This window comes from Drosophila tropicalis, unplaced genomic scaffold (assembly GCF_018151085.1).
Source record: "Drosophila tropicalis isolate 14030-0801.00 unplaced genomic scaffold, ASM1815108v1 contig_393, whole genome shotgun sequence".
Taxonomy (NCBI): Eukaryota; Metazoa; Arthropoda; class Insecta; order Diptera; family Drosophilidae; genus Drosophila; species Drosophila tropicalis.
Genome location: NW_027172855.1, coordinates 2,685,521 through 2,709,967, shown reverse-complemented (window position 1 = coordinate 2,709,967; position 24,447 = coordinate 2,685,521). Strand labels below are relative to the sequence as shown.

At 35.1% G+C, this 24,447-nt stretch overlaps 1 protein-coding gene across 1 annotated transcript in view; it reads right to left on the bottom strand.

Annotated features, from left to right (window-relative positions):
• Positions 1 to 24,447, bottom strand: part of side-II (sidestep II) — an 82,086-nt gene that overhangs the window by 30,915 nt on the left and 26,724 nt on the right. Inside the window, exons 3-8 of the mRNA XM_068284430.1 lie at positions 8,283 to 8,409; positions 5,357 to 5,474; positions 2,750 to 2,843; positions 2,527 to 2,640; positions 1,857 to 2,060; positions 682 to 827 (exon numbers count right to left, since the gene is read on the bottom strand). Of these exons, the coding sequence (XP_068140531.1) occupies positions 682 to 827; positions 1,857 to 2,060; positions 2,527 to 2,640; positions 2,750 to 2,843; positions 5,357 to 5,474; positions 8,283 to 8,409 (803 nt within the window). The remainder of the gene's footprint in view (positions 1 to 681; positions 828 to 1,856; positions 2,061 to 2,526; positions 2,641 to 2,749; positions 2,844 to 5,356; positions 5,475 to 8,282; positions 8,410 to 24,447) is intronic.

The following is a 24,447-nucleotide window of genomic DNA, read 5'->3' as shown; positions in this document are numbered from 1 at the left end:
GAGGCCAAAAACGGCAAAGCAATCAGTAAAAGCACAGTTATATATGCACCATATATGCATACATAGAGAGACAGACCTCCAGACAGACAGAGAGAGGGCGAGGGACATAAACAACCGGGCCAGGACTAGACCCTCAGACATACAAAAATGAATTGCAACAAAATTGCGCTAAAACTCCCATAAATTTGTCCAAAGTTGAAACGCAAAAACAAAAACCAGAAAGCAGAATAGAACAGCAGCAAAAAAAAAAAAAAAGAAACCAACAAAAAAAAAAAAAAAAAAAAGAAAAGTGGAAAGCAAAGCGAGTCGAATCGTTTGTGTATTGTGGAGTTTATATCACATTATCTGTGTTTATACTAACCACAAAAGAGGAGAACGGATAAAAGGGGGAGGCCATCTAGGACTAGTGTGAACCACGCCCAGGGACAACAAGTGGGAGGAAATGGTCGGTGTGTTCTCTGTGTGTGTGTGTGTGTGTTTGTGTGGGTGGGCAAAGAGTTACGAGGTACGTTTGTTTGGCATGACTGTGCAAACACAATAAGTTATCGAGCTGAACGTGAGTCAGTCAACAGCAGCAGCAGCAGAAGCAGAAGCAGCATGACTGTAGAGACCAGAAACTATGTACGTCAATTGCGGTCAGATGCCACCCACAACACAACTCTTACTCACTCACTCACTCACCTTTGTGCGTCGTAATTGCCGTTTTCCCTTGTACCATGTGATGATGGCATTTGGACGAGAGCCAGAGGACTCGCAGGTGACTTCATAACGACGATCTGCAATCATTGAACTGGGGGGCTCTAATATTTTCACCACCAATGGTTTCACTGCAAATAGACACAAAGAGAAAGAGGAGATGCTCTTCAATAATTATGAACAATTTATTTATTGATGTTTACAAAAGCCCTCCTCAATTTATTTTAGTTACTTTTTGTTTACTTTAACAATTTGCAATAATGTAATGTGCTCAAGTGTTGAGACTTTCTTGTTGTTTTGCCATTCGTTCGTGTCTGAGGCTCATTGTTGTTGTTGGCTCTCTGACATTCGAGTTGACGCCCCAACAGTAGTAGTCCACTTTCATTCATTTTTGTTAACATGCAATTATTTAATGGCTCTGACAATGGTTACATATATGGCTTATAATTAAAGGCTTGAGCAAAAAAGAATACATAATGGTAATTATTTTAGCCTCGTTTCCAAAAACAACGTGTAGCGAGTGGTAGCTTTTGCAATAGCCAACATAGAATCATTATTTAGGCCCCCCCATGCAATTGGACATAATTTGACTAGGAAATAAATGTCTGTATTTATACTTAATTTATTATACTTGTGGCCTTAAATAAATTTTCTTTAATTTTGTTGCTTAACATATGTTTAACTTGGAGTGAAATTATGACAAAGAAATTTAAATGTTTTCTTTTTTAAATGCATTGAGTAAGCCCTTGCTATGTTCTAAACTAGAATACTTGGGCTAAGCAATTCAGTTTGATGAACGAGTGAACAAGGGAATCACTAGATGACTAAAACACTTGTTCAACTAACAGAAATTGTTTGAATCGGTGTTAAATTTTTAATTCTCAACTAGATAAGCCTATTCAAATAAAGTTTTCTTTTAAGTATAACCGATTCGAGGTTCTGACTAGTTTTCCCTTCGTTTATACAATACTTGTTGTTGTTGTTGTTGCTTTCAGGCTTTCTGATCCTAATCAAGAGCCACATATTTCCCTAGCAGACTTAATCCAACAAAGGCAAGGCTAACTATACTAGTTTCACTCATTATTTTCAAAATCAAATTGATTAGCCGACAAACGAAAGAAAGAAAAATAGAATGAGAAAAACCACACATTTCGACTTACAGTGCATATCCAGTATGAAGCTCTTCTCCTTGGGCTTATCTAATTGTGTATTCAATGCCTGACATGTGAATACGGAATTCAAATCGTTTCGTTGCACCGATGGCCACAGCAGACGATTCTCGATAACATCGCCGGAATTGTGCTCGTTTTGATTGTCGACAAGTAGTCCATTCACTAGCCAACGGACCTGCGGTTGTGGTCGACCTGTGTAGGCAGAGATGGTCAAAGATATGGTTAGAAGATACATATACACTTGTATTTGTATGTGTAGTATGTATAAAGAGAATCAAGTAAAATATATGTGAGTCTATATAGAAACCGAATAGAAGCAGATGGAAAATCGAAAACGAAACGAAACGAAAAATGGTGCAAATTAAAAAGTCAAGTTTGAAAAAAGCAAAAAAAATATATATATACCACAAGAGTAAAGTCGGAAAGCAAAGCAAACTTTGTGATATTTTCATTTTCCATGGGTGTTTTTCTAAGCGTTTCTTTTTTTTTTTTTTTTTTTTTTCTTGTTTTCTTTTATTTTTTTTTTTTCTGGGCCAAAGCTTTTAAGGAAATTAACAGGAAATTGTCTGGCCGAGCGTAGGGATACATGTAGTAGCATATGTGTGTGTAGTGTGGAATCGAGTTGAAGATTTGCAGAGAGAGATTGGTGTCTACTTACCACCCACAACACGACAAGTGATAACAATATCATCGCCCTCTTGCTTTGGACCCAATTGTGTCCCATTCAATTGACGACCCCAACGGTCCAAGATGAGTGGCTGTTCCGGAAGTACTAAGAAATGGTAGAAGAGAACGACAACAACGATGAGGTGACATCAGAAATGGTATGCATAAAATGGAATTTTCAATTGGCTCTTGCATAGCCTCATGTTTATACTCACTTATTACAGACAAATTGAAACGGAAACTTTGAGTTTGACTTGTGCGAAAATCCACACGACAACGATAAATGCCTTGATCATGACGTTTGATATCCTGCAAAAACGGTTGACCAAAAAGGAAACATGTGATTAGCATGCAAAACAACATTCATTCATTCATTCATATGTACATATACGAAATTGTATGCAGGTACGTTCAATCCCATTCCAACGACATCCAGTTAGCTGGGGATATATAATTTTCAATCATTTTGCATGTCTCTGGTTCCATTTGTTCCACTTTTGCTTTTGTTGGCTTACCAAACCTGTGGGTGGGCCATCCTGTCGTAATATGCATTTAAGATTCATATCGAAGAAGTGTGTGGTCAATTATGAGGTCACATTTCAGACTCTGATGACACACACAAACACAAGCATATTCGATTTCAATTTGTTGGTTTTTGCTGTCCAAAAAATGTTTCATTTTATGTGAAAGCTTAAATTGGCTCGGTTTCTGCTTTCAATTTGGTTTAATTCTTTGATCTTTTGGTAGTTTTTGATAGTCTATTTTGGTTTTCTTTTTCAGTTTATTATTGGTATTTTTTCTTTTTACTTTTTGCACTTGAATTAATTGCTTAATTCATGGAAAATTTCTATAAAACTTGTAGTTTGTGTTCCCTTGAGATTTGTACAACAATTCTTATAAACAGTTTTCATTTTCATATATATTGTTGTAATTAATTTTAGAAATTTTACCTCAATAGAAGCTCAAGCAACGTTTATGTTTGGGAATCTTTTTAACTAATATTTAGTTTAAATGTCGAAGATCGTTTAATGACAGTAAACAACTGTTTGAACTAATAATTATTTGAAAATGTTAAACACCTCTAAAAAGATTTGTTTCATTATTGTTATCTATTATATGTATGTATTTATCTAAATCAATCTTTTTCATTAAAAGTGACTTTTGAATTTGTTAAAAATTGACTCTTCTATGAGATACAGAAGGGATTGACTGTAGTTTTTCTTTCCAAAATCAGACCAAAAGACCTATTTAACTTCTTTTGAAAGGCACTTTAACCTTACTCTAATAATAGTTATGTTCATTATAGATTTCCCTTGTGTGTGTGTTTATTACTTTTATGTCTTTATGACTTTTCTATATCTGTAACTGAACTGCCAAACACTCATAAATATCATTGAGTTAATTGCCTGGCTAATTGAAAGGCAATTAAAATTCATTTATAAGCTCCACCCCAAAGAAAAATAAAACAGACTACGCAAAGTAGAAGACAAGCTAGAGCTCTTTCATTTTTAGCACATAATTCATAAGTAACAATTTGCCATTTACGTATTATGATGATGGTTTATGCAACTGTGCGAACCTTTTCGTGTGCAATTCACATTCATTTTCTCAAAATGCAGCTCGTTAACAAAAGCTACCTACCCTCCCAGACCATTCGAGCAGAGCCAAGCCTTCAAACTCCTGCTGCTGCTTAACTTACTTAAGACCCTAACTAAGTTGGCCTTTAAAAGTCAACTATGTTTGGGCCAAAGACAAGCCAAGGCATTGGTAAGGTGAGAGCAATTCAAGTAGCTTATAGATACAAACACACACACACAGACACACACAGCCAAACAAACAAACTCATACAAATACATATTGCATAAGTACGTACATTTGGACGTTCAAGTGTGTGTGTGTGTGTGTGTGTGTATCTGTGTATTGCATGACAATAACGGTAAATCAAGTTATCTGTAAACATGCAAGACATTAATAAACATTTCGCGTGCGCGAGGCAATTTAACAACTTTTGATATCTAAATTTGTTTTCTACCTTCTTTTCATTTTGCCTGCCCTCTCTCTTTCTCTCTGCCTCCTTCTCTCCCTTTCCATCTCTCTCTCTCTCTTTTTCTTTTTCTCAATTTTGTACATTCTCAATTTGTACATATTCTGTCACTTTCTGTTTTTGCCAGCTAATTTTTTATTTCACAGATATTTTCATGATTAAATTTATAACAAATTTCATATGATTGCATTTGCTAATGTATGTAAGTTGACTTTAACTAATTTTTCGATTTGCATCAAAATTACTTTTAGTTATTCATTTTTAAATACACTCAAAAAAGGTTTCGCAATATAAATAATAAATGATGATTAATTCATAGATCCACTATCAGTTTGATTTTTTTATTGTACAATTTTGAAAATATATTTTATATAAACGAGCTTAATATTGTTAGTTTAGGAAAAACCTTTCAGCTATTGCTAAAAGTTTTTAATTAAAAAAAATTGTATTACAGGGTATACTCGGATTTTCCATCATGTCAGCGAGATTAAACTTGTATTTTTGTATGTTTTATTTCTCTATCAGCCGCAGAATATAGAATATTTGATTGCAATTTGTACACAATTTATTTATTTTTCCGTTCCGCTTTCCTTTTTTTATTTCATTTTCCGTATTATTTTTTGTGATACATTTTCATTTATATTTGATTCATTTAAAAAATGCAAAACTTTAGTTTTTTGTTTTATTTTTTTTTTTTTTGCCCTGGCCCTGGCTTTAATATTATATAGGTTTACATACATATATTGTGGCACAATCGCATTTATATAGCAAATCTCACCTTAATTTCCAATGTTGCTGGCTGCGAATCAAAATGAAATTTGGCACGTGAGCCAAAAACCTCCGGGGCTGACCAATGTCGGGGCTGGTCTCTGGCCTCTTTATCCCGCACATCAAAGCTGCAGAAATGAGAAGAAAGAAAGGAAAAAAAAGCACACGTATAATAAAAGCAAAAACATTAAATAACATTAAAAATTTAAGTTGCCTGTTAGGTGGATAAGGTAAGCATTGATATAAATTCCTCCCGATTGCTCTTTCTCTGTGTCTGTCTCTATCTCTTTCATTCTATGAAATTAATGAAATCCATAGCCAATATAACTCAGGCCGTTTGTTGTTGGTTTTACCCTCCCTTTTTTTAGCCATTTTCAGCTTGTGCACGAAAATTAGCGTAATTTATTTTCAGCCTGCTCATTAGCCAAGAGGAAGGGAGGGAGTCGGCGGGGATCTTGGTGGCCATTGGGAGGTTAGTGACAGAGGAAAAGCAGCGTTTGCCAAAATGCAATTTATGTTCCGCAGATAAAATTTTGGCTAGGTTTTATTCGTTTGTGTGTGTTTTTGTTCTTTTCATTTACTTTATGTTTTATTTTTTCTCTTAATTTCTTGTGCAGCTTTTATGCCAAACGCACTGCATTTAATGGGTAAAAGTTTTCGTAAGATATATAAATTTTCACTTCCAAGAGAATAAAGCGATAAAATTATAAATAAATAAAGGCCAAGTGAAAGCCCATCAATGTTTGTCTATACTGGAAAACAAGCTAGGAAAATAAAGTTAGTATTAAGAAAATTTTATTCCCAATGAATTGTGAGAGTTACCATAGAGGAACGGAGGTGCAACTCTTAATGTGACAAATTGTAGTCTTTATTTGATAGTCCCAACAAATAGAATTAGAATCCTTCGAGACAGGAACCACCCTTATTGACATATAGTTCTTGACTCTTGGTGGAGTCGATTTTTGAGATTTTTAAGGTTAAAAGTCGGTTAAAAGTTGGTGCATACAATTTCGTGTGTTCTCATTTATATGTTTTCCTCACATATTAATTTCCATTAGGCTTACGAGTCACTAAATTGCTTAAACAATGAACGGGTAATTGGAGAACTGCAAATCTCAAGCACTAGGTTTCTTTGGGTTATGCTATAGTTTGATTTAAGAAAAGTCTTCAGTCTACACATATTTCATTTACCTAAAATATTTAAAAATTTAATAAGTGACGTCACTTTATCAACGGAAAAAGAGCGAAGTGCCCAAAATAGTGGCAACATTTCTTTTTATAGACATTTTGTAGTCTTTTTAACTAAGGTTGCGCTTTAAGCGCCTTTTTGTATGCAACACAAAATAATAATTTATGCGGCCAGGCGTCGAACTCGCCGCCGACACTCAACGCGAATGCAACAACTTAATTGCAGACTGAACGAGTGACTACGCCGACGACCAGGACGACGGTCAGGACGATGAAGCGATGAGGAGGCGGCCCAGTAGGCGGCAGAACGGGCGACTCAAGTGCAAGCGAAAGCGCAGCAAGCGTTAACCCATTTTTTTTTCTCTTCCGCGCTACGTTGCCATTTTAATTAAAACCAAAAAAAAAAAAAAAAAAAACGCACTGAATAACTGAAAAGGAAGGTCTAAAAAGGACTGGTAAAAAAAAGAGTTTCACTTCGTTTAAATTGTGCGAAAGTAAAATTGCACTGAGAGCAAGCAACTTAATAACAGTTCTTTGAAGCCTATGCTGGCAAATGTTTATGGCTAAATAATACGCAACACCAGGGGGAGGCAGTGAGCAATAGAAAGGGCCTAAAAAAGAAAGAGAAGCAACACGACATCTCTATGCAAATTGAGTGTAATGAAAATGGCCAAAGACGTGCACAAAAAACAAATGAGATTAAAACTTCTTCTTAATGATGAACTATTTAACTACCCTTGATGATTAATTTTCAATACATCATTTGGTGATGAAAAATAGAAAAGAAAAATCAAGTATTTAAACAAAAAAATTAAATTCTGAAATACGCAAGCAATTGTTCATTGAAACAGACAAAGTATTTCCCTAAGCACTTCGTAACTAAAATGCCATTTAACTGATTAGTTACGAAGTGCCATTTAACTGATTCAAGTTAAACTATTTGCTAATCACAATTCAAATAAAAGCGAAAAAAGGCAGGCAATGGTCAATTTATTGCATTTTAGAAAAAAAAACCAAAGATAAGTTGAATTTGTTATCTAATATTACGTTGTCGAGGCAAAAGAAGACGAAAATTAAACAAATAAAAGGACTTTAAGTAAAAAATTGATTAGCTCGTGAATTCCTTTTCATCCTTATACTTTTTTAATACCAAATAGTTTCTTCTTTGGCCTTAAATGTCCTGTGTTACCCTATTGCACAGAATGGGCTCCCCGAGTTGACAACCAAAAGGCGCAACGTGGCATGAGAATTACGTGAATGCAATTAGAAGTTAAAATGAAGTTGGCAATTTTTGCCTTAATTTATATTAAAGCTATAGCCCAACATTACCCCTTACCACCACACACAAATTATAATGTAAAAGATTGTGTAAGTCAATATTTGTGGTTGGCTTTTTTGCAACCTGATGCCTGAGCTTAATCACTGTAAATTACGTAAACATAATTAAGATAATTCCCTGAAATAAGAGGCATTTCGGGAAAAAAAGAAATAAAATATCATGAAACCAGAATCCAGGGCAAAAAAAAAAAAAAAAAAAGAGAATATAACAAGAGGTAAATCACATATAGTCTGCGACACACTTATCTAGCTTAAGCAGCAATTTGAAAGGCAACTCCCACAACAAACTCTTTCCTCTTCACTCGGTCTCCTCTATTCTTTTCTTTCTTTCTTTTGTGTTCTCTCCCCCTCTCTCTCTCTTGTGCATTTAATTAAATGCGAACCTCAGACACTGACTGGCTGTGACTTACCTATAGAGTGGTATGCCCGCATTATCACGAAACCATAAGACCATATAAACATTATCCAAAGGCTCGGTAATGGGGCAGGGCAGTGACACTGATTTACCCTCGACGGCATCAATGTCCTTCGTTTTCACTGTGTGCGGGTTTCACAGTTTGGTCAGCATCATCATCATCATCAACATCGTCATCATGAAAATAGAAAATAAATGCGTAAAATTTGTTAATTAAATGTTCATATGCTCAACCTGTGTGTGTATGCGTGTGTGTGTGTGTGTGTGTGTGGGTGGGCAGTTTGGGTGTGTGTGCTTTCTTTCGTTCCTTTATTTTTTTGCAATTAAATGCTGATGGCGGCTTAATTTCTACGTAATTACAAACGCGTAAATTTGTATGCCCTTAGCTTAGCATACAGCGAAATACTGCCCACGCAATATATATACACACATACATATATAATTACGCATATGTATACCCTATACAGGTATACATACATATATATTCATACATATGTATGAACTTATTTTCGGTTATTTATTATGCATGTGCAAAATGCTTGCCGCTTAGTTTGGCCATGGCTTCTAGCAAATTTTTAATGGGTAACCTTTAAATTTCGCCTTTAGTTTTAATCTATGAGTCGGAGTTTTTTTTTTTATCAATTTTTGCTGTAAATTTTTTTGAAAATTTGGAAGAAAGTTGAACCGCAAAATTTGCAATCTACTACAGAACAGAAAGAGTTCGTATTTTAATAAAAATAATTTTTGACTAGAACAGAAAGCTACAGCAAACTCTATTCCATTCTATTTATTGGTGTCTACTTTTTCTCTGGTAAAACGAAATATTTTCTAAAGATTTATCGAAACAAAATGATTTCTATTCATATCGATTTTTGTTTAGAATTAAGGCTTAAAAGATTTTTGACATTTTTGCTTCCATTTTTGAGTATGATGGCTTTATGATTTTAAATTGCGACAATATTTTGGCATTGAACCAAGCAAACACTGGCACATATGTATGTTGTGGCTGATTGTTGTTGTATGTATGTATGTTTGTTGTTTTATATGGTGGTGTTGTTGTCGTTGTTGTTATCGCACGTCAACTCATATCACAAAAATATATCTTGCATACAAATAAAAATGTCTGCATTGAAAATATTTCGCCATCATATCAAAGCAAAAGGCCATAAAAATGGTTGTAACATCTTTCAACATTCGTATTGCCCCCTACCACCTTACCGCCCACACTCACACCAAATGCTTTTCATTCACTTTGCTAAGGTTTTTCCGTTCCTTTTTTTTTGAGGGGCAAGGGAATTTTTTTTTTTCTGCCGTTGACTTTATGTGTAAATATGAAAAAATGTCATTTTATTGCCACAATGCGTTGAAATTTTGTGAAAATTTATTGCGCATACGCAACGCTGTACAATAAATATGCGCTTAAATGCCCTCGAAATTGTATACATGTGTGTGTGTGTGTGTGTGTGTGTGTGGTGATGGAGTGAGTGTGTGGATGTGTGTGAAAATGGGCGTGAGGGTTGCTTGTGTTACTTTTCTTTATGTTTGCTTAGCACTGCCGCCAATGTGGACAAAGGTTGGCTCAATTCGTGTAGAACAGCAGCGACTTCAAATAAAGTTAGAGGGGGAAAATAAAAATAGCCACCTGAGACAAACATGACTAACTGGACAAGTTAAAGAAAGTAGCCCTCATGTATCCATTATTATAACGACAACCATTTGTCCCCACTTGACACACACTTATAATGTTTGTTTGACTAAAGATTCTACTATTTAATCTACTTTAATGTCAAAGTTGAATTCATGTTCTAGCCTTTAAACGCTTCAAGCATCAAATCGTTGCCTATTTTTATTGCTTTATTGCTTTGTAGCATCATAAAGACGTACGTACTCTCAATGTTCAAATCAAATTTTGTTTTCATTAAGTGTAAAACATTTTTTTTTAGTCTTTAAGAATTTGATTTGATGACAACTGTATCCCTTCTATGCTTTGGTTATGGTTTTTTTTTTTTGCCTCTTTTGAATGCCATTAGTTGTCGTCTGGGATTTTGAGCAGCTTGGTATCTCTTAGTGGATGGAGTTCCAAAAAAAAAAAAAAAGTGACACAAACGAAATTTCAATGCATTTGCCGGTGCATCAAAGGCAAAAAGGCAAATGCATAACGTTGACTGCATTACTAAACGACTTTAAACTGCCTTCAACTCTTCGGCTCTGGCTGGCACTTTGAAAAATGTTTGCTCGGGCACATTTCATCTCGTTTGCTAACCCCTCCTATTTTTTTTTTTTTTTGGGAGTACATAGTGGAGGCTGGCGAGAAGGAAGAGGGCTCTGCATTTTTGTGTCGCCTTTGGTTTGGCCTTCACTTAACTACACCAGTCGACAGCTCGTGCATGTTAAAAGCTATTTAAATATGCTCTCTTTGAATGCCTTGATTGGCTTACTTGGCTTCGCATTTTGGATGCCTTCACTTGGCTTGCTATGCCAGTTGCCTTGGGTTTGGGTTTGCTTTTGGTTTGGCTTGAGTTGCCAAAAAAAAACCAAAAACCAGAGGGCCGGGGCTAACTTCGACCGCGTCAAAGTTTGTATACCCTTGCAACTTTTTGGTAACTCTTTCCTTACCTATTAGCCATTAATGTGGAAGAACGTTTTATCTAAAAAAAGCTTATGTTTGCGAAAGAAAGGCCTACAATCATAGGAAATAACGAAGATATTGATCAAAGTCACTGTTTTCCACCGATCGTTCCTATGGGAACTATATGATATAGTCACCCGATCTTTATCAAATTCGACACAGTCATTAACAGATATATTAAATTAAGAAATGTTTAATTTGAAAACAATCACGGTAAAAGTAACGAAGTTATTTACAAAAGTCACTGTTTTCGCCCGATCGTTCCTATGGGAGCTATATGATATAGTCACCCGATCTTGATTAAACTTGGCACAGCCATTAACAGATATACTAAACTAACAAATGTTTAATTTGAAAGCAATCGCGGTAAAAGTAACGAAGTTATTTACAAAAGTCACTGTTTTCGACCGATCGTTCCTATGGGAGCTATATGATATAGTCATCCGATCTTGATCAAATTTGGCACAGTCCTTTATAAGCGTAATAAACTCTCTAATATTAAGTTTCACGACAATAGCTCAGAAAATAACGAAGTTATTGAGAAAGTCACTGTTCGTGACTTGGCCGTTTGTATGGGAGCTATATTATATAGTCACCCGATCTTGATCAAATTTGGCATAGTCGCTTATAGGCGTAGTAAACTCTCTAATATTAAGTTTCACGACAATAGCTCAGAAAATAACGAAGTTATTGAGAAAGTCACTGTTCGTGACTTGGCCGTTTGTATGGGAGCTATATGATATAGTCACCCGATCTTGATTAAACTTGGCACAGCCATTAACAGATATACTAAACTAACAAATGTTTAATTTGAAAGCAATCGCGGTAAAAGTAACGAAGTTATTTACAAAAGTCACTGTTTTCGACCGATCGTTCCTATGGGAGCTATATGATATAGTCACCCGATCTTGATCAAATTTGGCATAGTCGCTTATAGGCGTAGTAAACTCTCTAATATTAAGTTTCACGATAATAGCATAGAAAACAACGAAGTTATTGATAAAAGTCACTGTTCGTGACTTTGGGGTTTGTATGGGAGCTATATGATATAGTGGTACGATCCGGCTGAATCCGAGATATACAACGCCTGCAGTATATACAAGCCTACGTGCAAAATTTCAGCTCTGTAGCTCTTACGGTCTAGGAGGAGTTTGCGTTGATCCAGACGGACGGACGGACGGACGGACGGACGGACGGACGGACGGACGGACGGACGGACGGACATGGCTAGTTGAACTCGTCTCGTCGTGCTGATCAAGAATATATATACTTTGTATGGTCGGAGATGCTTCGTTCTATGCGTTGCACACTTCTGACCAAAATTAATATACCCTTTTTGCAAGGGTATAAAAAAGAGAGACGAGTTAGAGGGAAGTGAAAAGGACCCCCAATAACGAACATAAAGGGAGGAAGTGTAGAACATTTGGTTGCTGAGCTGCATAACCTTTTTGCATGAATTAACCCTAGAAGAGCCAAACACAGAGAAGTAGAGAAAACCCCTTACCCAAAAGCAAAAGAAACAAAAATAAGAGCTTTAATTGAGTTTCTAGCAAAAATAATTGGCTGAGGACTTCAGAAAATGGAAAATTTCAAATTGCGAGTGCCAAAGATATTCTTTTTTTTTTTTTTTCATACCAATAGGAGCAACAGTTTAGAAATTGCTCATGTTTAAGCCCGTTTCAAATGCCTGGTTATTCTACGGTTAATCTAACCTCAATCAGTAGCTCACACGTTTCCACACTATCTCACACTTCACTTCAACGGAATGCATCGTAGTGCATCTCTTTATAGTGCTGCTATTCCGCTTTGGAAACACGCCCCAAAAGGCGATGACATTGTCGACGACAGGAGCTTTTGCTGCTTTTCTTGTTGATGCAATTGCAAATGCAAAACTTTAATGGAATTTTGTGCTGTTGCCGCTGTTCCTGTTGCTTTTTGTGACAATAGTTTTAGCAACTTGACGCAACTGGGAACTGACAAATTGTATGTCAAATGCATGAAGCAAATAGTCTTGTGTATGTTGTGTTGCATATTTCTCATGGTTTTAGCACAAAATTTAAGTGAGTTGCTTTAACCCATCAGCGTCATCCATCAGTTATTCTAATGGAAACTTAACTATGTCTTTTTCAATAGCATACTTATAAGCGTTACCACATTCCATTTCTTATTTATAATTGCCGTTGCGTCTTGGGACCAAAAATTATCATTAACTGCCTTGCGTCATAGATATGACGCAATGTTATGCATTAAAAATATATAAAACTATTGTCGACCAACTTTATGTAACATTTTTTTGCTTTTACCGTTGATATTTACACGTCATCAAAGCCGACGAAGGCACTTCGAGTGTGTATGTGTGTAAGTGCCTGTGTGTCTGTTTGTGACATTTTGCGATTAATCGTTGTGCTCATTAGTGGTGAAAATTTTCATGAGGACCACTGGGGGATAAAATGGTAACAAAGAGGCCACGCAGAGAGATAAACTTACCCAGCAAGAGTGAGTAGAGTCATTAAATACATACATATGTACATATATACAAATACGAAAAGACATTGATATTTATATCGAATATATAACTAAATTCAGTCAGCTTTACAGGATTTACCATTTGCCAAAAGTATCTTGATCAAATGACAAATTCAAAACATTTATGGATAAATCCAAAACTTTTTACAAAAAAACAGGCTGAACTGAAAAAAACTTGGCAAAAGTCTACATGTCTAGTTGGTAAACTAGAGTAAACATTGCTTAATTCTAAAAATAATTTCAAGAAATATATGTCTTTAACCCATATAAACCTGTCAAATTTTTGAATCACTTGGGAACTTATTTAACTTATTGCCAAAAAATTCTTCAACTCTCTTATAAAACGTTGGTAGACAAATCAAATTTAGACATAAAAATTTGAAGTTAATATTAAAAGCCCATGCAACATTCTGTGTTCCAAAAACGGAAAATGATATTTTTAATGCATATTCAATCAATGATTGCAAAAACTTTTAAAGATGAAGGTCAAAACAATTTTAAATCTTAATCCAAAATTCAGGCACATGCTGGGCAAAAATAATCTTCGGTTCAATGTATTTGCCTCACCCCTAAAACGAACCAAAAAATGTCCTCATTCCATTCTCATTTGTTGTTCTTTTTTTCAACTTAATGAGCCGGCGCCGTTTTCGTGTTGACTTTTTGAGCCGCTTGTGCGGTTGAGCTTATAAAAATTACGAGTATTATGGGCCAACAACACACATTAAGGCCTTTGCTGGAAATTATCCTGTGTCGTGTGTGTTGTGGTCAGACAGTCAGTCAGCCAGTCAGTGGGACGGTTTCGCGTACCGACGCTCCACTACTGTTCACTCCTGTGGGTTTTGCTCTGTCCGACTTCCTGTTGAGGATTATTTTGCATTTACATATTTGCCGTTTGATGGCAATTTAAGTTCGTTTCAAGAATGAAACTTTTACACAAATTAAATTTGCCTCTCGACCACAAGAGCAATAAAAGACAAAATCATTTCGTTTACTCCTTCATTTTTTGTTATATTTTTTATTTCTTTTTTCTTCTTCTACTTCTACTTTTTGTTGTCTATGACAAATTCATAATAAAATTGCATTTTCAAACAATTTGATCAAATTGAAATTTTGTTGCCAAAAAATCAAAGGAGGACAATGGCAATTGGCAACCAGCCAGTTATGAAAATTCAATTCTAGATATATTTCAATATACATAGATATAGCATAACACAAAACAAAAAAAAAAAAAAAAAAAACTGAATTAAAACACAATAAAGCTAAAATGAAATACATTCAAGAAAAATACCATAAAATTGAGAAAAACTTTTACAGTTATAGATATATGTATGTGTACACTCAAATGTAATAATTTTTAGCTGCAATCTAACGACATAATGTAGTAAGAATCATAAAATTCAATTAAATTGTCAAAACGTGAATAGACAAAAATGTCATAAATGAAAATTGACAAAAAATATGCAAGCCAAAACGGAGAAGAAAATGGGACAATGAAAAATAGAATGGAATGCAATGTATAAAAGAAAAACAATGGAAAAATCAAATTTAAATTGATATTTAATAGCCAATAAAAATCACTCTATGGGGCATCAAGTGTTGGATTGCCAAAACTAAATGTCAATGAATTAGTTAAGGCAGAGCAGTGGTAAGTAATATTTTTGGCAATTGGGAAATGTTTTTCCTATTGCCATTAAAGTAATTGACCCTACAATCTTTTTCGACTGCCCTGAAATAGTCACACTTTGTATCATCATTATGAAGACCTAAGAAGAGTATAAATTGTGATGAGATTTCCCTTACCCATAAATTTTTAGCCCAATCTAAATAGCTTATTTTATTCCAAGGCAATTAAACTGACTGAATATTGTGGAAGAATAGTTAAACTTTACTATTTTTAACTGCGTTTCTTATATTTTGTATATTTGTTCAACCTTTTACTTTTCTAAAGTTGAGGTTGAACAGATAAGGCAACTATCTAGAGTTATTTAAACCCCATCAGTGGCAACCCAATCCCAAGTCAAAGGCTTCAACATTGTTTGTTTTTCTCTATTTGTACCTCAACCCCAACTGATAGGATGAGCAGCAGAAGGCAGAAAAGGCGCACAAGATGAGATAACAATCAATAAACCCAAAACCAAAAAAGCAAATAGGATAAACTTTAGTTGTTATCCCTGCTAGAATGGAGGTTAAAATGCAACATGCAGACAAATAAGTCGAGTTCTATAATAAAGTAACAAAAATCTGTTGACCTGACCCAGACACTGAACTTTCTCGTTCTCTCGCTCTTTTTCAATGTATAAGAATAAGGCCTTTGGGGTGTGTCTCAAGCTTTACTTTTCGTTTTATACTTGTGTCTTGTTGTTTTTATTTTTTTGCTCGTTTATTTTGCTGTTGGATAGTTCTAGGCAGAAATCAAGTCACTTGTCTGGCATATTTTCAATTTTATGCAAAACAGAAGCAAACACAAAAGTTCAAAGGTGTTGACCCAGGCAACAGGACACAGAAAAAAGCTAGAGAAAAGTAACAACAAGAACTTCAGCACGAGTAAGAGAGAGCCGAGACAACAATATATAGCGTATATTAAATTTGTTGTTAAATGGCAGGCATAATGAGACAACGAGAAGGTGGGTTTGGCTTCTTCCCTACTCATGTAAAAAAGTTTCCTCCGGCCGGCCAGATATATCGTGTCGTCGTCGTAGTCATACAAGTCCGAAACGATGCTGGCAAAAAAACCAATTTATGACTCCTATGGGCGCTTTAAATGCTTCAAATTTAAATATAATTTGTCTGGGACCGACTTTTTGGCATGTGGCAAAGAAAAAGAAAATTGGTTTTTTTTTAGGTTGCATCAGTAAACAATTTTTTCTTGTTCTTTCTTGTTTTGTTGTTTATCAGCAAGAACAACAACAACCCCGCACAAAAATATGAAACAAAATAAAATTTTTATTTACAAAACAATTTATGAAAACTGTATGCAATTGAGGTAGGTTCTGACATACAAACATACACAAGAATCCTAACAATCTCAGACAAATTAAATAATTTTAATGAAATTTCGTTAGCTTGGAATAAAATGATGTAATGGTATGTGGGCGAAGACTTTCGTTATTTTGCCAAAAACCTTATTAAATGCGGGCAAAAAGTTTTTTTTAAGTATGTATGGCTTATTGTCAGATATTTTTTAACTAAAAAAATAATTTCAAATCCAATGCTACAATGCTAATGATTCTTTTGGCGTTTAAATATCTTCTAATTTTGAATCCATGTCGTGGTTTTTGTCTTTAAAATTTATAAAAGCGTTTCCGTCAACATTGTGAAGTAATTGAAACAGATATAGAAATATGTTTAGTCACTAAAGGTGTTAATCATGTAATTTGGGTTAATTGTGTTTGGATAAATGCCCTTAATTATTAATTTGTCTAGACATGTAACCAAGAATATTACGTCTACGCAATTGTTAAATGTTATAAGTATATGCCCTGTCTAGACTACATTTGTATGTATAATCTGTATCTGAGTCAAATCAAATAATTACTTGGCTTTTGGAACATTGTAATTAGTGAGGACAGTGGCACATGAAAATAAAACAGATATATGCATTTTACTTTCATTTATAATAAATGTGTAATATAAGTTCATGTAAGTTCATTAAAGTTAACTATAAATTAACTATTAATGGAAAAGTACAGAACAGAAATGTGTCTATGTGAAACTTTGTAAGTTTTTAAGTTTTATCAATTTTTAAGCTAGGTTTTTAAGGTCCTTGAATTTCTTTATTGTAAGGATTCATATACTTGAAATTAATGAATCAATAAGTTTAGTTTTTCCAGACACAAGATCTGCGTTATTTAATTTACTTTTATATGTAGCAGTAAGAATCATAATTTCAATTTAATAGGACTGTAAAACGTCATTAAATTCGAAGGAGGCTTTGTTTTTCCGTTTGGATAGATTTCTTTTTAGAAAAATGGAAATTCCTCTAAACCAATATTTGGTGGATGCTTTGCAAAATCCTTCCTTGTTTATTTTAATTATCATTTATTTTTATTAATGTCAAACCTTTTGTTTGTCGAATCGAGGTCAATAAATAAAAACAATTAAAAAGAAGCCGCCAAAGAAGTAAAAAAAGATGTAAAAACACAAAGGAGGTCGAAATATATTAAAAAGCAAAAAAGAAGTACAAAATTGTAGTGTTTTTTTTATTTTATTAACTTAAGCCCGCAAAAAAAGTTTAATAAAAATCAAAGGTCTTTTTTAACAACAACTATTTTTTATGTGAAACCCTTTAATATTTTTTATATTAATTGTTTAATTCTTATTGCCAAATTAATTTTTAAGTTGTTAAACAAAAGAAAATGGTTCAAGTGATTAAAGTGGTTCAAATATCAAATGGTTAGATTACTAACTAAAGGCATTTGGCCTCTATAAATCACAAAATTTTAAGAATTTCCTTATATTATTTTTTTACGATTTAGTCGCTTATGTTTACAGCTATTCCATCCATTGCTAACTAAGATGACAGAACCGCCAATCAAATAAAGAAACTTTTTATATTCATCATTTAAAGAGAGTGGGGGAGAAAGCGGTTGAAGCGGGCCTTCCGTTTGGCTTTCAGTAAAGTCACTTTAAGCCACTTTAAGGCATACGTCCTTCATACGCACTCGGCACAAAATCGACTTAATAACCAAACCACCTGGGACCTGAGACGTTTCTATGCCTTTGAAGAAGGAGATTTACATACTAACATATAACTACATGGGCTATGGCGTTGGCAATGCCTTTGGCTACGCCTGGCTTTGGTGAGCCACAAAACTCAGCCAGCTCATAATCTTAAATCTAGGCAATATGAACCAAACCGAACAACACAAACAAAAAAACAACAAAATTTTGCTGGTGGAAACTATGCGAAGACACACACATACACACATAATGATATGCAAATGTGCCCACACACATATACACACTCCCACACACATTCACACATCTGTATGTATAAATGTATATAAGCATACTTATGGAAGAACATCAAAGTGTAGGCAAGGAATTTTTGTTACTGTCGCCTTGGCAGCTGCGTCAGCTAGTTAAGAGTGGATGGAGTGAAGAAGGAGCTGCTAAGTGGAGTGAATGGAGTGAGTCTTGCCATTTGGGTTTCAACCTTAATGAAATGTGCAAATGTAACAATTGACCAAACCGCCCTCGGCATCTACCGCCCAAGGCGCTCATTTAGTCATTTGCATATTAAAAGCTTTTGTCGCACAAAAGGTTAAATCAAAAGATAAAGCGTAATAATTTCTTGCGGCACCCTGCACCCTCCCTACCCCTTACAAAGGAAAACCAAACCCAACCACCCAATCAGGCGAGGCGGGATATGTTCTGGGCTCTCTTCCACATTACTTTTTCCTTTGACGCCATTCCGCCAAAAAACGAACCTCTTGTAGTTGTTAACATGCGAATCAAAGTCAAGACGAGAGTTGAGTATTGAGTGCTGTAATATGATGATGGCTCGATGGCCAAGAGAGAGAAGCAGATTGGGGAATTGGGAGGCGTCTGCATGTGCGTGTCGATAAAATATTTCACTTTGACGCTATGTAAACACTTTTGTGGCATTTTCCTTTGGAGTTTCTGCGGGCCAATGGTTATTATTCCAAGTGGTTTTTTGGCGCGGGCGTTTGGCTGGCAAACAGGAGTAAAAGAGGCTCTGAATTTTGTGCGTTGCATATTTTTAGAGGGGATTTTAGTTTCGACACTTGATTGACTACGCGTATGGTTGGTGTGGGGGGATGGGGGAATGTAATCATGTATACCAAACAACTTCTTTTGAGCTTAAATTTAAACCGAACTCGTATAAGCCTGTGTTTTCTTAAATATTAAAGAGAATCAAACTAGTTGAGGATATTTTTCCAGCCTACAAATCATAAGCAACTTTAAAGATAAACGAATAAGGTAGATCTAACATTAAAATGTATGTTTGTTAGTAAATCAAAAGATAAAATCAATATCAGTTTAATAGTTATAATAGGATTGAGCTTAATATTCACCAAAAAAACGAAAAAAAATTTGAGAAGTTGTGAACTTTGAATGCTTAACTCGCTGTATCTATTACAAATCTTTTCATTAACTTCGTAACATTGAATAAGATCCTGTTGAGTACGAAAATTCCTAATGATTGAGCTGAGCTAATAGGTAACTTTAAAAGTAACTATTCCACATATTTTTGAAGCACTACCTCGAGCGGCAACCACAAATCTTTGGTGTACATTGAAATCTGGCGATAATTAAAATAAACCTTTGGTAAGGATTGATAAATATAATCCTTTGACGCAGCTTGAAGAGGGCCGCTTAAATCAATTTGATAGCTGTATTGGCTAGTATTTCCAGTATTTGTTTTTAGTATTTTCATGGGCTAATAACAGGCCGATATTGTCTTATCCAACATGTGTCACATTTGTGTGGACAATCGAACATTATTTGCAATGCCACACAGACGACATTCACATACACAGACGACATACACATACACACACACAGAGAAGCCAAAACCGACTTAAAACCGCCACAACAATTGCAGGCAGCTGCTGCCGCTGTTGTTGATGTTGTCACTGCTTAGCTCAGCATAACACAGCGATTGTTATAGAAAACACACACAAACTCACCCGAACGCCTATATAGATATTTGTACTACATATACTGTATGTAGCTATATATATTTGCAGATACATATGTACATACATATATCCGCTACGCTAGCTGTCATATTCAACGAGTTCAATACGCGGGGACATTTGAACAATGTCTGCCCGCAGCTGACATGATGAGGGATTTTAACACTTGCTCCGTGATATCCCCTTCTGTCCTCGGGTTCCCTTTAAATGGTAAAAGAGGAAAAAAAGTGAAAATATTGCAATATTTAACCTACTTTTCTATGACCTTCTCATCGCTATGAGCCTCGCCAGGCTTCAGGTCATACCAACAAACGGGGCAGCAAACAGACCGATGTCTGTGTGTCTGTGTCTGTGTATAGTTATTACATATGATGGTTTTCGCCCTGTGTCAGCTTATAGCCCTATATTGGGTGTAAATTGTAAAGGGAAAAACGGAGCTGATAAAGGGCCAACAAAGGGAGGCTATCGGGGCAGTTAATATATTTTATAGCATTGAACCTTGTATACACTTCAAGAAACTTAATCGGAATCATTTAATCAAAGCATTATGCTTAATATTTAGTTAGCATTAATAATGAAACTAAGAATTATTTAATGAGCAAACCAATAGTCAGATGCATGGCAATAAGAAACCAAATAGCTTTGAGTTACTATTGTCTACGTCCTAATGTTCTATATATAACATAGTAGCACTAACCATAGAACACATAGATGGGACAAACTCATGTTTTTTTGATTGCAAACGCTAGCCTAGTCATGGAACCCCAGAGAACTTCGGGAAAACCCGAACGTTCGTACTCTCAATGAGAGAGTAAATTGGGGAGAGGGCCAAGCAGCTACGAAAATAATTTAGTGTAGCACAGACTACAGAACGATGAAGGCAGGCCTATGTCGCTTGTGATTTCGTTCTGTCTATGTATGTGTACACTCGTCGGTACATGCTCAGGCTTCGTAGTGTGTGTGTGACGTGAAGTTGTACAACATCGCATTTCAATAGCTCGCTCGACCAAAATGTTTAATTTTCGACAAAACAGCGACAATGCGAATAGGATATGCCCCTGTCGAAAGAATATCAAGAAATGTTGGCCTCAGCTTCGTATGTATCCCGGTGGCTGTGCCGATAAAGTGCTCGCTTGGCGATCGGAATGTCCCTGGTTCAAATCCCAACTCGTACTCGTTTAAAAGGTTATTTTGTTAATTTTTTTATTTTTATAAAAATAAACAAAAAACATAACGAAAAAAATAAACAAAAAATATTAAAAAAATAACAAACCAAAAAGAAACAAAATAAAAAAAATAGGCAAAGAAAACCTTTTAAACGAGTACGAGTTGGGATTTGAACCAGGGACATTCCGATCGCCAAGCGAGCACTTTATCGGCACAGCCACCGGGATACATACGAAGCTGAGGCCAACATTTCTTGATATTCTTTCGACAGGGGCATATCCTATTCGCATTGTCGCTGTTTTGTCGAAAATTAAACATTTTGGTCGAGCGAGCTATTGAAATGCGATGTTGTACAACTTCACGTCACACACACACTACGAAGCCTGAGCATGTACCGACGAGTGTACACATACATAGACAGAACGAAATCACAAGCGACATAGGCCTGCCTTCATCGTTCTGTAGTCTGTGCTACACTAAATTATTTTCGTAGCTGCTTGGCCCTCTCCCCACTTTACGCTCTCATTGAGAGTACGAACGTTCGGGTTTTCCCGAAGTTCTCTGGGGTTCCATGACTAGGCTAGCGTTTGCAATCAAAAAAACATGAGTTTGTCCCATCTATGTGTTCTATGGTTAGTGATAGTAGCTAAATGATAAGAAAGTAATATGGCGGGTTTCTCAACAGAAATTGAGCAATCGTATCTGAATGTAAACACAATAGCTTTAGCCTCTGACATGCTATGCATTAATCAGGCTTGTCTTATATGTAATTTGTAATTCAAAAATTAATTGTCCGAATTGCCTAGTTTAGTTTCTTTAAAAGAAGTCAAATAACTTGCTATTCGGGTGTCAGCTTAGCTTATATTTCGCTCATGTCCATGTTTGGGTATGTAGGGTATGTCAAATAGTAATAAAATATAAACGCTTCTATTTTTATTGTTATTGCTGCCTTTGCTGAGTCAAAAGCCACATAACCAACTGGCACTGACATTTGACAGAACAAACTCACATACACACACACACACATTTAGTCTCACATATTCACAAAGACACACACACATACACAATGATAAGCGCGTGTTTACATTTACACTGGGGAACCACCAGGAGTACATATGTATATATATTATATACATCATAGGGTATATATGTACTTAAATTTGTAGGTATATATATATTTTCCCATAAAAAAGAAGATAAGAAGTTATGTTGTTGTTGATTTTTTGGTTTATTGTTGCTGTTGGTATGTATGTCCTTGGGGTATGCGCTCCTTTTGGATTGTTTGTTGAAAATTTCATGCGCGTTGATTTGTTTAGCACATGCAACTCTATACAATTATTTTTAATATATATGGAGAGATGTGTAATTTAAAAATTTCACGAGCAAAATGAAGAGATTTTAATGTATATGTATCTATATGCAACCTAATTGGATCAGCATTAGCTTCTACTTTATCTTCAGCTTTTTTGCTTCTGCTTTGTTCCTCCTTAACTCATAAAGAACAAGCAAAGATAGGAAAAAATGCGCAGGAAGAACAGGAAATGATATAGTTAAGAGGTCACGACTCTAATGCCAAACTGGCTGTCTTCACACACACATACAAACACATGATAAAGAAAAAAAGCTAGAGACAAGAGATGACTCCATAAAACCCACATATGCAGGAGACAAAGGACTAACGAGGTCAATTGTAAGTTATTTCCGCTCTCTTTTTGTCTCTCCTATTCTTTCATTTTATCCCCCCACTCTCTTTCTCTCTTTTACTCACTCTAGTCACAACACGATGATAAACAGAATGAAGACTAAGCTGAGGTCCAGACCAGGAAATAGCCAGCATGAATATCATTAATGACTAAAAGTGTGTAAAAGGTCTTTACCATTCTCTATACTTCAGCTGGCTAAGACAAAGCAGCTTAGCTGTCACATAACATAATCTATCTCACTATTATGCGATGCATAGAAAGAGTATTTTTCCAGCTTTTTCTGTTTTAAGCCCGGGAAATAATAATATAATGCCAATGCGGAAAAACTTTGCAAATGTAAAAAAAAGAAACTTTAATTATTTCAAGTAGATCTTACGACTGCACATCATTTTTAAAATAAAAAGTTTAACATTTCAATATGAACACAGTATTTTTCTCCTTTCAAGGGGCGAAACGATAAACAACAATGTTAAACATAGATTAAATAGTTGATAAAGCATAAATGTGCCTTCTTAATACGAATTTTAAATGCCAATGTAATATTTCAACTATAAGGCCGCTGAAGGAAGCTAAAATGATAAATCCTAATGGCTTAACGACAAGTTTTTGATTATCATAGAGTTGTCTTTTGAACACAAACACATTCATTTACTGTTATTTTTAAGAAATCAATAAAATTTCAAACTTTCTTATACTATAAGTCACTAGAACATTAAACTCATGATACGTTAGAAAATCTATTAAAGATATAAATCACTTTTTTTTAAGAATCTTTAAAACCCTGTTCATTATTTTGTACCCCAATAATAATACATACAAGCAGTAGGTAAAAAGTATAGCCTACTTTCTTGTGTTTGATGTTGGTCTCAACAGATTTTATAATCAACAAAAGAAATATTCCGAAACTATATCAATTACCATTTAAAATGTTGATATGAGCTTTAAATGTCAACGTTTTGTTATTTGATATCTTTTTTAATTTTGTTTTGTGTGTTTTTTTTTTTTTTTGTATCCACTAGCATTAGTACTTTTTTGTCTTTCTCATCAACATTCCACAATTGTCGCACTCATTTAAATGCAACAGAAATGTTGACTCTCAACAGAATTCTCATTTCAAATGCCATCAACATAAAGTGCATTTTAAATTTGTTTTCTGCCTTGACGAAAATACAAAAAAAAAAAAAGAAAAATAGTGTGAAAAACTAAAATTGTGTCACCTAATTTTCCCCAACAGCTCTTGGCTACGCATCATTGCACACACACACACACATACATAAACACATATGAAGCCTGACAGAGTGAGACGAGAGATAGAGTAAGAGCGAGCGAATATAAGTCCAAGTTGAAAAGAGAGAAATGTATGCTAAGCACCTGAGCAACGAGTTGCAGTTGCATTTATATTGTAGAATTTTCGTCTGTTTGTTGTTTTTTCCCACTATTCCTTTATGCTTCTGCCCCAGACTAAGAGACACA